This window comes from Elephantulus edwardii, unplaced genomic scaffold (genome assembly GCF_000299155.1).
Source record: "Elephantulus edwardii isolate Elephantulus edwardi_28Jun2011 unplaced genomic scaffold, EleEdw1.0 scaffold00003, whole genome shotgun sequence".
Taxonomy (NCBI): domain Eukaryota; kingdom Metazoa; phylum Chordata; class Mammalia; order Macroscelidea; family Macroscelididae; genus Elephantulus; species Elephantulus edwardii.
The window spans coordinates 20,232,292-20,244,457 of record NW_006399753.1 but is presented as its reverse complement, the minus strand read 5'-3'; the positions used below and the strand labels follow the sequence as shown (position 1 = coordinate 20,244,457).

The window sequence follows — 12,166 nt, the reverse complement described above, 5'->3', positions numbered from 1 at the left end:
GGGGGGGGGGGGAGTAAGATTTTCTTTGGCTGGAAAGTGAACTCCGACTATAATTTTATAAGTATTTTGTGGTTGGCTGCTACTGAGTCCATGGTGACTCACAGTGGCCTCAGGGGACAGAGCCCAGCTGCCTTAGAGAATTTTCCTGATGGCAGGCTTTATAAGAACAGCGCGCCAGGTCTTCTGCAGATCTCTAAGTAGATTCAAACTGCCAAACTTCTTGTTAGCAGCACTCCACCAAGGCAATACACTACCCCAATACAACACACTCCTTTTATAACCACAGACTGATTTAACCAACAGTACCTAACATCAACCTATCAAGATTCAACCACGCGAGTAGATTACTCAGAATATAAGGGTAAGAACCATCAAAGCAGCTGGAAACACTTTTGTCCAGAAAACATGAGGAGTGTGGAGAAGGTCCAACAGAAGAGTGCTGTAAGCATACACAATCTTGATTTAAGAAAAAAAAAAAAATCTAAAAATGCAAGTAGAGAGCAGAGGAAAATATAGTAGCTATTGCAAGCAAAAATGAAGTCACTGACCTTGATTTTGCACTGCAGATGAAAGGATGTTTCAGATAAAAGCATCCAGGCCCCAAATAGCCAAGTAATTGCCTATATTTTAAATTTGCACTTTACGCAATCTTACTAACATACATCACCTTCTTGATTAACACTCCTTTTGACTTCAGATATCCTGAGTAAATCAATGCCCTCTATGGCCATTTCACTACCTCTCTGGTACCGTTTCCTTCTTCATCATTCATTACTATTGTATCATTTACACAAATGGAATCTTTTCTAGATTGTTCCAGAAGAACAAGACTTGCATCTTGCTCCTCTACACATATTTTTTTCTATACTCTTCCAAAGAGATCCCTAGTTTACAAACATTACGAGATAAGTAAATCGTTTCAGTAACAAACTATTTAACTAATGGACACTAGAGTCGATCAATTCATGCTGCCCTTTTTCTTCCTTTTAGATGATCTTCGAATGTAAGGATGTATCTTAAAAATACAGACAATTGGAAATGGTTAGAGGTCTGGACTGGTTGCTGTGCGTTCTTCCCAGCTCAGTCATCTGAGAATCTTAATGACCTAAGAGCGCTTAAGATTAAATTATCTGCTTCAGCTTTTTATTTCATTTTAATCCAGTTTTACACACTGAGTAAAATCATCTTGTGATTAAAATTTTCAAGAGAGGGAATTTTTCTTTCCTTCTTATCACCACCAAAGTTTGAGACCTCTGAGATGTTGTGTTGTTCCTTTCTGTTTGGTGAGCTTTATGTTTCATGTATCCCTGTGTGAAGAGGGCTCTAACATAGAGCAAATATCCTATTACACTTCCTACCTTAGACATGTCTTAAAATTTCTTGAGGGTAAATAAAGCTATGATGTTGGTTGCACTGGACTGTTTTATGGACTCGTGGTTGCTGTGAAGCTAAACATTATGACAGTGATGTGTCAAATGTGATAATGGTTACATATGGTGGACAGTGTTTGGTGGAACTTCCTGACTCAAACAAGCTTGGAAGCAGGAGTGGCACCACTTCTGAAATAGCTTGCCTAAGGCAATCCTATGAACTTGGAGAAACAATGAAAGTTATACAAGTGTTCAGGTCTTTAGTTCATAGGGTCGTTATGAGTCATCTACAACTCTACAGGACTTAACAACAAACAACAATATGTTGTTTTTGATCGCCTTCAAGTCAAGCACGACTCATAGCAACACTATGAACAAAAGGCCTGAAGCCCCTCTACAACTATCGACATTTATCAAAGTTCATAGGGTTTCCGGAGGCATGTTATTTAGGAAGTGGATGCCACTTCTGTTTCCAAGCCTGTCATAGTATGTTATTATTTTTATGTGCCATTGAGTTGCCTGGGATGTATGTATGTACAGAAGCTCTGAACCCTGCCCTGTCCTGAACCAGTCTCACTAAGTCCGACACACCAACCCCCATTGCCCCAGTTACTGTATCAATCCATCTCACCTGGGGTCTTCCTCTTCCGCATTGTCCATCCACCCTTCCGAGCATGATGTCCTTCTCCAAGGACCAATCTCTCCTGGCCACGAGCCCAAAGTAAGTGAGGCATAATATAATGGAGTAAAAAAAAACCCCAAAAAACAAACCACCAAACCAAACACATAAAGTATAATGCTGGGTTACTAATAGTTACATAAATAAGCTGTGTTTGTCATGAAGGGGAATATCTGAGTTTTCACAAATAAGGTCTCCATATTCCTAGAATTAGTTGAAAAGTTGTCGAAGAATTTTGAATATTGCTGTGTAGTTGAAAACCTTTCTTGTCAGCGTTCTCTTCACAAAACCATTTTCTGCGTGTCCCCGCACCATCCACATTTTGAGGATCTGTTTCCCATTTCCTCTTTGGACTGCACTGCAGGCCTCACTGTAGAGACGAAGGGTGTCTGCCACTAATAAAAAAAAAATCACCGATAAGATACAACCTTTTGGAAGTGGAAGTCGCCCTCCTAGAAATGTACTGAACTGACCACTGGGAGCAGGGTGCAGAACTGGGCAGGGTTTTGGTCTGCTGCCCACAGGGTCTCTATAGTTTGAAGGTGACTCAAAGGTATAAAACAGTATTGGTTACATCAGACAATTCCTTACTTATTGGGGTGCATTCCAAACACTTCCTTTCAGGTCAGCTGTCATCAAAGTTGACTTCAACCCACGGAGCCCCCAGGCATGTCAAAGGTTTGATGAGTCAAAGATACTGAAGACAGTATCTCAAGGAAGTCCTCTGATGTGAACCTGCCCAACAGGTCTGTTTGCTGTTGATTAAGGCATGTCAGGCTCTTCTTCACGGTTCCCTCCATCCTTCCAGGGGCTAGCCATTGCGGTCCGGACTGTCATTTCACTCCCAGGACACTCCCTGTTCGCAGTGAACTCTTCCATCTTGTCTGTTTCGGAATGGGGGTTCAACTCTGTGCGTGCGTTAGGATTTCTATTCGTTCGGTGGAGCATCTTACATATTTTCTCTGAAGTCTCACTCTGCAGGCCAGCGCTGAAGGCGAGCATTATTATAGATCAAGGCCAGTGAAGTGGGTAATGAGGTTTCGTATATAAAACACTTGGTATAAACGCAGGGGCAAATTTGGCTTTTCTTTAACATTAACTGCTTTGAAACACACCGTTTGAAATCGAATTCTTAGGAGGCCACTGCCTGGCGGAGCATAATTTCCCCTCACCACACAGACCACTGGTGGCTCCGGATAGAAACATATTCGGAGCTGTGCACGGTGAGTTATTTTTAATCCACACTCGGTGGGGTGACTGCTAAGATGCACTGCTGTATGCCACGCACACTGCCCACCCCCTAGAAATAAGAAACCCCAGGGCTGGCCTATCTGTCGGCCTCTCTTAAAGAAGGAGGTCTGAATTCCCCAACTGATAAATAAACTTACAAAAGAAACCATTAAAATAGCTAAGCAGACAGGTTGTTTTTTTTTTTTTTTAAAGAAAGGTGGTTGGTTATAAATACAATATTAAAAGGACAACTGCATTTTCTCAAAACTTTAAAAACCATGTCTAGATCCTCTTGCTGTCTTTTAAGACTGGTCTGTGTCAAGTACATGCTTTCTTGGTCCAAAAGTCACCTTTTTTGTTCTTTTTTATATTAACTTTTTTTTTCCTTGTTGTTAAGTTCCACTGAATTGAGTTTTGATTCACAGGGACCCGATGTGGCAAAGTAAACTGTCATATAAGGGTTTCCAGGCTCTAATCTCCCCTATCCCCATTCTTCCCGTCCCTGGAGTTGAGAGGGTCACACAGTGCCTGTGTCAATGGGTTTAGGCACAGCAGAGATCAGAGGTGTTACAGGATGCTGTGGGGTCTCTTCTGCTGCCCCCAGGGTTGCTAGGAGTCAGAGATGTCTCAATAGCATTTAACAACAACAAACTTTACAGAAGCAGACGCCACATCTTTCTTGTGGATCCATGAGGTAGTTTCAAACCGCCAACCCTTTAGTTAACAGCAGGGCAGTTAACCAGTGGACCACTAGGGCTAAAAGTGCAACATCACAGTTCAGATGCACTAACAGTGGATCGTGGAAGCTTTAAAAACAGTCACTAAAGCCCCAGGTTCCTCCTTTCTCTCCCTTCCCTTCACCTCTCTTCTTTCCCTCTTTTTTTTCCTTTGAGGTTTATATAAAGAGCCTATTGCATGCCAGTTACTGTGCTAAGTGTTGTTGTTGTTGTTATGTGCCGTCAAGTCGTTTGCAACTCATAGCGACCCTATGCACAACAGCCCTAAACCCTGCTCTATCCTGCGCCAACCTCACCACCTCTGACACACCCATCCCAATTACCCCAGTCACCGAATCAATCCACCTCATAGAGGGTCTTCCCCTCCTGTGCTGTCCCTCCACCCTCCCAAGCATGATGTCCCTCTCCAAGGACCCGTCCCTCCTGGCAACATGTCCAAAGTATGTCAGACGAAGCCCCAGAATCCTTGCCTCCAAGGAGCAGCCTGGTTTAATCCTCTCCAAGATGAATCTGTTTGTTTTCTTGGCAGTCCATGGTACATTCAGTACCCTTCTCCAGCACCACAGCTCAAAAGCATCCACTCTCCTTCTGTCCTCCCTAGTCATTGTCCAACTCTCTGATGCATAACAAGCGATTGCAAATACCATAGCCTGTATCAGGTGCACCTTAGTCTCCAGAGAGACACTGTTGCTCCTGAGTACCTTAGAGAGGTCCCTAACAGCAGACTTTCCCATCGCGATACGCTTTTTGATTTCCTGACTGCTGGTGCCAAGAGTGTTGACTGTGGAGCCGAGCAAACTGAAGCTGTGAACAATCTCAATCTCTTCGTCATCCATCCTGACGCTGCCAATTGGTCCAGTGGTGAGAATCTTTGTCTTCTTGACATTGAGCCTCAGTTCATACTGAAGGCTGCAGTCCTTGACCCTTCGCAGCAAGTGCATGAGGTCCTCCTCAGTTTCAGCAAGCAGGGTTGTGTCATCTGCATAACGCAGACTGTTAATAGATCTTCCACCAATCCTGATGCCACAATTCTCCTCATAGAGCCCAGCCTCTCGGATAATCTGCTCTGCATACATGTTGAAAAGGTATGGAGACAGGATGCATCCCTGGCGTACACCCTTCCCAATTTTGAACCATGCAGTGTTACCCTGCTCTGACTACTGCCTCTTGGTCCAAGTATAGGTTTCATATTAGCACAATTAAATGTTCTGGGATTCCCATTCTTCTCAGAGTCAGCCACAGTTTGTTATGCACAACAGAACACACGCAGATTAACAGAAAGGGCAACCTAGGTAGAACTATCAAGTATGGAAATACAAAGGAGGAGGAACAGTTGTAAGCAGACCCTAGTGATTGGAACATGGAATGTGAGAGCCATGAATGAAGGAAAATTAGAAATTGTTAAGAAAGAAATGGAACTGTGCTAAATACAGGGTTAAAAATCACAAATCACACTCATTGGGGAATTTTACGATCAACCTCATACAGCTGACCTCCTCAAACATGTTCCCCAAAAGAGAGAAAAAAAAATATGGGGAGAAACTGTTCCTATCTCCAACGGAGCAGCTGGTGGGTTCCTATAGGTGATTTTTCATTGTAGTTGTTGCGAACCATCAAGTCTCCGGTGGGTTTTCAGAGGCAGTTAATTGCATCGGAGGAGACTGCCTGTCTTCCTCCTGTAAGAGCAGCTGGTGGGTTTGAACCACACTCCTTTGGGTAGACAGCACGATTCCTTACCATGAGGCCACCAGAACTCCCTGGTCTTTCATTAGTAGCACAATTTGTAACACAGTAATCTGCCAACACACCTTTCAAAGACTTCAAGCTCCCTGAAATCAGAGGCCACACTCACCTTATACTCCTTCGAATTCCTTTGGTCTACTGTATCATGTTTGTGTGTTTTTCTTGTTTGTTTGTCTTAAATTTTTATTGTATTATTTTACGTGTACTGTCAAATCAGATCTGACTGGTACAGGAGGAGATTGCCCCCTCCTTCTCCAGCAGAGCATCTGGTGGATTTGTTGGCTTTGTGTTTTATGTAACAGAACGAACACTCAGTGATGACTGAGAGAATGTAACTCCAGCCCCTATTCCATCACTTGCAAGTGACGGCAGGCACAGCACCTAAGCTCTGACATCTGTTTCCTTCTCTGTGCATTACCCCCGCATCCACAAAGGGCCAAGCAGATGATGATGTCACAACCTGAGTGACACCACTGCACCTTGCCTGCCAAGGCACTCCTGGCTACTCTCAGGGTGGACGGGCTGAAGCCCAGAGCCACTGGGCATCTCCCAGGAGCCTTGCCAACCTCACGGCAGAGGCGTCGTTCCGGAGAGTTACTTTGCTGGAACACAAAGGCAGGCATGGCGCCTCACTGGTAAAAACCCTCTTCATTCAGAATGAAGCCCACCTCAGCAACAAGGACCACATGCCTCTGCCCTGCTCAAACCACTAGTCTTTTCCCCACACTTCCTCTTAAAGAAGGCCTGGATGGGACAGTCTGCCCTCCTGGCCACACAGCTCACGTTCAAGTGCTTTTCTGAATTGCAAATCATGATTTTAAAACAAGGAGGTTGGTGTGGAAAAAAAAAACAAAACAAAACAAAAAGCAAGGAGGTTATCTTGGATCATCAGTCTAGGTCCAGAGGAAGGATAAAGGGCCTTCAAAGTAGACGATGAAGACAGACAAGAAGTTGGAGTAATGCATGGTAAGCAAGTTGAGGACCCAGCAACCTTAAACGATGGAAGGACCCATGAGGCAGGGTATGTGGACAGTCGCTAAAAGCTCACTGAAAAACAAGGAACGCATGCAATACTATTCTGAAAAACAAGGAACTCATGCAATATTATTCAAAATGGGTGACTCTGGAGGACATTATGCTGAGTGAAATATCTCAGTCACAAAAAGACAAAGACAAATACTGCATAGTGCCACTGTCGTAGAATGGGACTGACATCAGGGCTGGGGTAAGACTGAGAAAAACTGGATAAATTATGTATACGCATTGAAACAGATGAGGGAGAGAACAGTTTAAAAGTGATATATGATAAGGCATTATGGTTATGACAAGAGTCCAGAATGAAGGCTGCATAGTGGAGTGTACTCGGGGTGGATAGGATTCTATACCAATGAAAGAATTTTTCTTTTACTTTTCAAAGAGAAGAGCCAACTGGGGAATAGGGTGGGCAGGGAGAAAAGTGCAACAATGAATGAATGGAAATCCAAAAATCTCTGTAAATGTTCATTAAAATTATTAAAAGAAATAAACAAAATGATGCTCAAAAAAAAGATAACAAAGCAGAGCAAAACAGAGTCTACCCAGAGCCTCCAGCAGGGAATCCAGCCGGGGAGCTACACATTTCTTCTAAAGAACTATAAAATAATAAAGTTGTGTTATTTGAAGTCAATAAGTGTGTAGTAAATCATCACAGCATCAGCAGAGAGTGGAAACCCCAAACAAGGGAAAACTTGAATTCTCACCCTCCTGGCAGAACCAGCTCAGAGCTGACCTTCCCCCAAGTGTCTCAGGCTACAGATCACACAGGCGGAGGCTGCCATCTCTCTCTACTGGTAGATCTGCACAGCCTTGAGGTCCAGCCCTTGGGTGAGTGGTGTGACTCTCTACAGACTACCCCACTCTGCTCCCCAAACCAAGAAAGCAGAAGATTTTATTAGGACAAATCACTTCTTACAGCTTTACCTTCCTAATCAACAGACTGGAGACACATGGCCTTAGTCTAAGGAGCTCCAGGGGGCACAATGGTTAAGCCGCTGCCTGTTAGAGCCAGTGTTCCTTTTTCTTACAGATGTCAGTCGAGGAAACCCTATGGGGCAGTTCTACTCAGGCCCACAGGGTACCTGTGAGTCACAATCAACTGAATGACACAACGTTCAATCTGCTTCTATCACAGAGCTGTTTCTAAGGCCCAAGACTCTAATCTCAAGGTTCTTGGGTATTTTTAGAGGAGCCCTGGTGGTACAGTGTGTTTCGTGTTAGGTTCCTAAGCAAAGGGTCATCAGTTCATGGGAGAAGGATGGCAGTCAGCTTTCACTAAGATCTCCATGCTTACAAATGGGACCAGGGCCACCCTGAGGTAGAATTAACTTGATGCCAGGGGATACGAGGCTTCAGTTTAGGTATTCTTTAAGAATCTAGACACCTTAAGCAAAATGAGGTTCCTTAAAGTTCAAATTCTCTCCCAAAACTGATATTTCATGCCAGCAAAGGCTGGTCTCCTGGAGTTACTCTCAATGTAAAATGAACCAATGCACTCTAGCCCGATGCATATTAAGTGTGCAAGAAAAATGTGGCCTGTGGTTATGATTCTCTGTCCTTCAAATCTTTCAAATCAGCTCCCACAGGAATGGCCTATAATTCGTTTTAAATTTTTTTTAAAAGATAACAACTAAATGAAGAGGAAGAGGTAATTCCTTAACAGAAGCAATGCAATCATGGTTTCATTTAAATTCTAAAAATAGCTTAATCACAGCAGGAATTTGGTACATATGCTTGATTCTCTGAATATTATCGTTTAAAGTAGTCTGGTCAAGTTAACTGGCCTAACAGCTTTCTACACTCCCATTTCACACCGAAGTCTCAGATAAGATGAATTATGTGGTTGGATTTCCCCTGAGAAGCTGCCATGAATCTCTGAGAGCCTGCATTTCACCTTATAGGATGCTTCACTAGCAGTGGCAAAGGCTTTCCACAAGGGGGCGAAACTCACGTCATAGGGAACTCACCCAATCTCCATGCAAAACCCAAAAGCCTCCTAAGTAGAAACTGCCTTTTTACCAAATGACTATAACTTTAAAATATCCCTTAGCCCTCTCCCCTTACATCCTTGAAGGCTCTCCTATGTAGACACTTAGAAATCAACATCATTTGTGAATACAAACATGAAGGTGTTCATAAAAAAAGGGGGGCTCAAAAACAGCCCTTTATTTAGGTGGTTGTTGAAACAGAACTGATTCATAGCTGAGTCCTCAGTGGGTTTTCAGAGGCGGTACACCTCGCAGAGGAGACTGCCCATCCACTTCGTAGAGCAGCGGGTGGATTCAAACTACATGCCTTTGCGATTTCAACACAGCTTCTTACTACTAGGCCACCAGTTTTATAAATTCTCCCAGCCATGGACTGCTAAACAAACGAACAAACAGGTATGTCTTGGAAAAGGTGCAGTCTGAGTGCTCCTTGGAGGCAAGAATGGCAAAGCTTTGTCTTTTATACTTTGGACATGCGGCCAGGAGAGGCTATTCCTTGAAAAAGGCTATCACGCTTGGAAAGGTGGAGGGTCAGCGAAAGAGAGGAAGACTCCTATCAAGATGGGCTGACACGGTGACTGCAGCGATGGGTTCAAGTGTGCCGGAGATGATGAGGACGGCACAGGACAGCAGAGGGCTCAGATCTGCTCTTCATTGAGGCACTATGAGTGACTTGATGGCACCGAACAACACCACGGGCCCCGTCTCTAAACCAAGCCATCAAACTGAAGGCATGTGACATTCGACTTGACGGTCTGTACGTGTTCTCTTCCACAGCCTGGGGAACCCACACTCAACCATTCTGAGAAAGATTTCCTTTTACTTCTCTCAATAGTGGTCGATTTCTGAACACTAGGGCTGGGGAGCAGATACAGCACTAAGCTGAGGGGGTCCTGCCTGCCCCCCATGTTTCTCTTAGACTTGGCTGTCTCAAGAAAGCCACATATGGGGAAGGGGGAGGGTGGCTAATCACAGGGTCACACAATTCAATAGATGGAGAGTGGGCTGGGTCAAGGAAAGGTGAACAATCCAGTGTGAAAATCAATGTATACAAACTTTGCAAGTAAACCAGTATACAATAAACATTTTATTTAAAAGAAGAAAAAAAAAAGAAAGCCACTTAGGTCTTGTTGCTTTCATTTGACTGTGTTTCTTTTCAAATGCAGAGTCAACCGTTCTCCCTCTTTTTTACCTCTTTGCCAAGTCATTATTCATTAAATTGAAAGTAAGGAGGGACAGAAAAGACATAATAAAAGAAAATGATAAGTTCTTTAGAAACTTTCCTTAAAAATCTCAATTTAAAAAAAATAAACTAAAATACTTAATCTTAAGCAACTTTTAAAAAAAGTGGTCCTCTTTTGCCCCTCCTCTCACTGATGCCTAGTATTTCTAACATGTCCTGCGAAGGGATCAGGCCCAAGAGCTTTTAGTCCAAACTCTACTCCTACTTACCTCTTGCCACACACATCAACACACACCTGAGCCCAGAAAACTTTTCTTGCACTTGCTTATGTTAATCATCAAGCCAAAGCAAACAGCCTTCCACTCGGAGGTAGTGAAATGGGAAGGCAACATAAATTCTCTAGATAAACATGGGGCGAAAAAAAAACCCCAAACAAACCAACAAACAAATGGAAGCCTTCACTCTGAGCCAGGAGGAGGGCCAGCACGTACCAGTGGAGTTGCATCAGCTGTCACATGTGACAGAGCTGGTTTCCCAACTTTGAACTCTCTCAGGTTCACAAGTCAGTTCTGCCCCTCCAGTGAGCAGGAAATTGATTCATGTCATTGGGTTAGGGCTTCAGTCAACCACCAGTTTACAAAGTTCCTATTTAAAACCTTCTCTTCAGCCGGCTGGGGGGCTTTGCTTGTCCATTCACTCACTCAACATGGATGGCTCTAAGCAGATAATAGTCCCGTCCCCCCCCCCCCAGAGGACTCAATCTCAACTTAGGGACTGCTGGTAAGGAGATAATATACTAGATGAGCTCACAGAGGTGACTGTCCAGAAGATGACAAGTAAGCGATGAGAGCATGCGCTGTAGGAATGAAATGATGGTTTGCTCGCCACTGCTCCTCTTTCCTTCGAACACTAGAACTTTCAGTTCCACTCTATTCATATTCGATCTATAGGGACCGGAAATTTTAGATCTCAAGGGAGGCGTTTTGAAGAGGCCTCAAAGGCAGGGGCAACTGTTTACAAATCCAAAGGCTGATTCCAAAACAAGCCCAGGAAAACACAGGCTGAGAACAACCCTTCTCCAGCCTTCCACCTGGAGCAAGCTGGAATCCAGACTGACCCGCCAGGCACCAGATGAGCGAGCTGGCGCATAAAAAAGGCAACACATTCCCAGCCCTTGGCTCGGCTCAACCGGGCGGGCATAACCCCACTGTGCAGTGTGCAGGAGACACGCGGAGAAGCGTGGCGAGAATTCTAGCAGCACTCACACGTTACCCTCCATCTCAGGCCCCTTTCCGGCTGGGTTGCCCAGGCGCCCGAGGGGGGCAGATTTTGCCAGAGTGGAAAAGTTGTGCCCGCTCTGCTACGCGGGCGGACGGGTGCCTACCTGTGTTTACCTCGCTCCACCTCCCAGCCTCTAGTCTATGCTTGGACTATTTGAGGGTGGGCTCCCTACGCACCAGGCGCACACCCAGTGGGCCGTGCGCAGGGAACCCTGGTGGCCCCCTCTAATACACACAGCCCTCCAGGTCCAGTCTGTCACTACTCCAGGCATGGCAGAAGTTGCCCCCAGGTGGGTGAAAGTTGTCAAAACTCTGGCCACCTCCTGGCCACTTGCTCCCCAGCTGGCCACCTCCTAGCCGCTGGCTCCCGGCTGTGCTGACACGTGGGCGATAAGAGGGTGCCGGGGGCGCATCCCCTGCCGCGTTAACCCCTTACCTTCCAGCAGCACTTCCTTGCCCGCGCGCTTCAGAGCCTGCACCGCCTCGTCGTGCGTGGCGTCCCGCAGGTCGGCCCCGTTCACGGACAGGATGGCGTCGCCCACGTAGAGGGCTTGGGTCTGGTCCGCCGCCAGCCCCTTGAAGATCTTGCTGATGAGGATGGGCATCTTGTTCTCCTTGCCCCCCTTGATGCTGATGCCCAGCCCGCCCAGCTCCTGCTTCAGCACCTTCACGCCGCGCTTCTGGTTCGAGATGGCCTCGGGCACCTGCTCGGGCAGGTCTGTGAAGGCGGTGCGGACGTTCGCCGGCGAGTCCGGGGGCTGCGCGCCGCCCGGGGACCCGGCGCCCCTGCAGAATGAGCCATTGGTGGCCGCCCCGAGGCCGTTGTGCGCCACCGCGCCCTCCTCGCAGCTCAGGACCAGGGCGTCCTCGCTCAAGTTCACCAGAACTTTGTGCCAGCGATCCCGCACCAAAACTTCCAGC

General features: G+C 45.7%; 1 protein-coding gene across 1 annotated transcript in view; it reads right to left on the bottom strand.

Moving 5' to 3' along the window:
• SNTB1 (syntrophin, beta 1 (dystrophin-associated protein A1, 59kDa, basic component 1)) overlaps positions 1–12,162 on the bottom strand; it is a gene marked incomplete at its 5' end in the record, with an annotated part of 288,235 nt that extends 276,073 nt beyond the window's left edge. Inside the window, one exon of the mRNA XM_006879471.1 lies at positions 11,682–12,162. Coding sequence (XP_006879533.1) covers positions 11,682–12,162 — 481 coding nt within the window. The remainder of the gene's footprint in view (positions 1–11,681) is intronic.
• Between the last annotated feature and the right edge of the window lie 4 nt (positions 12,163–12,166).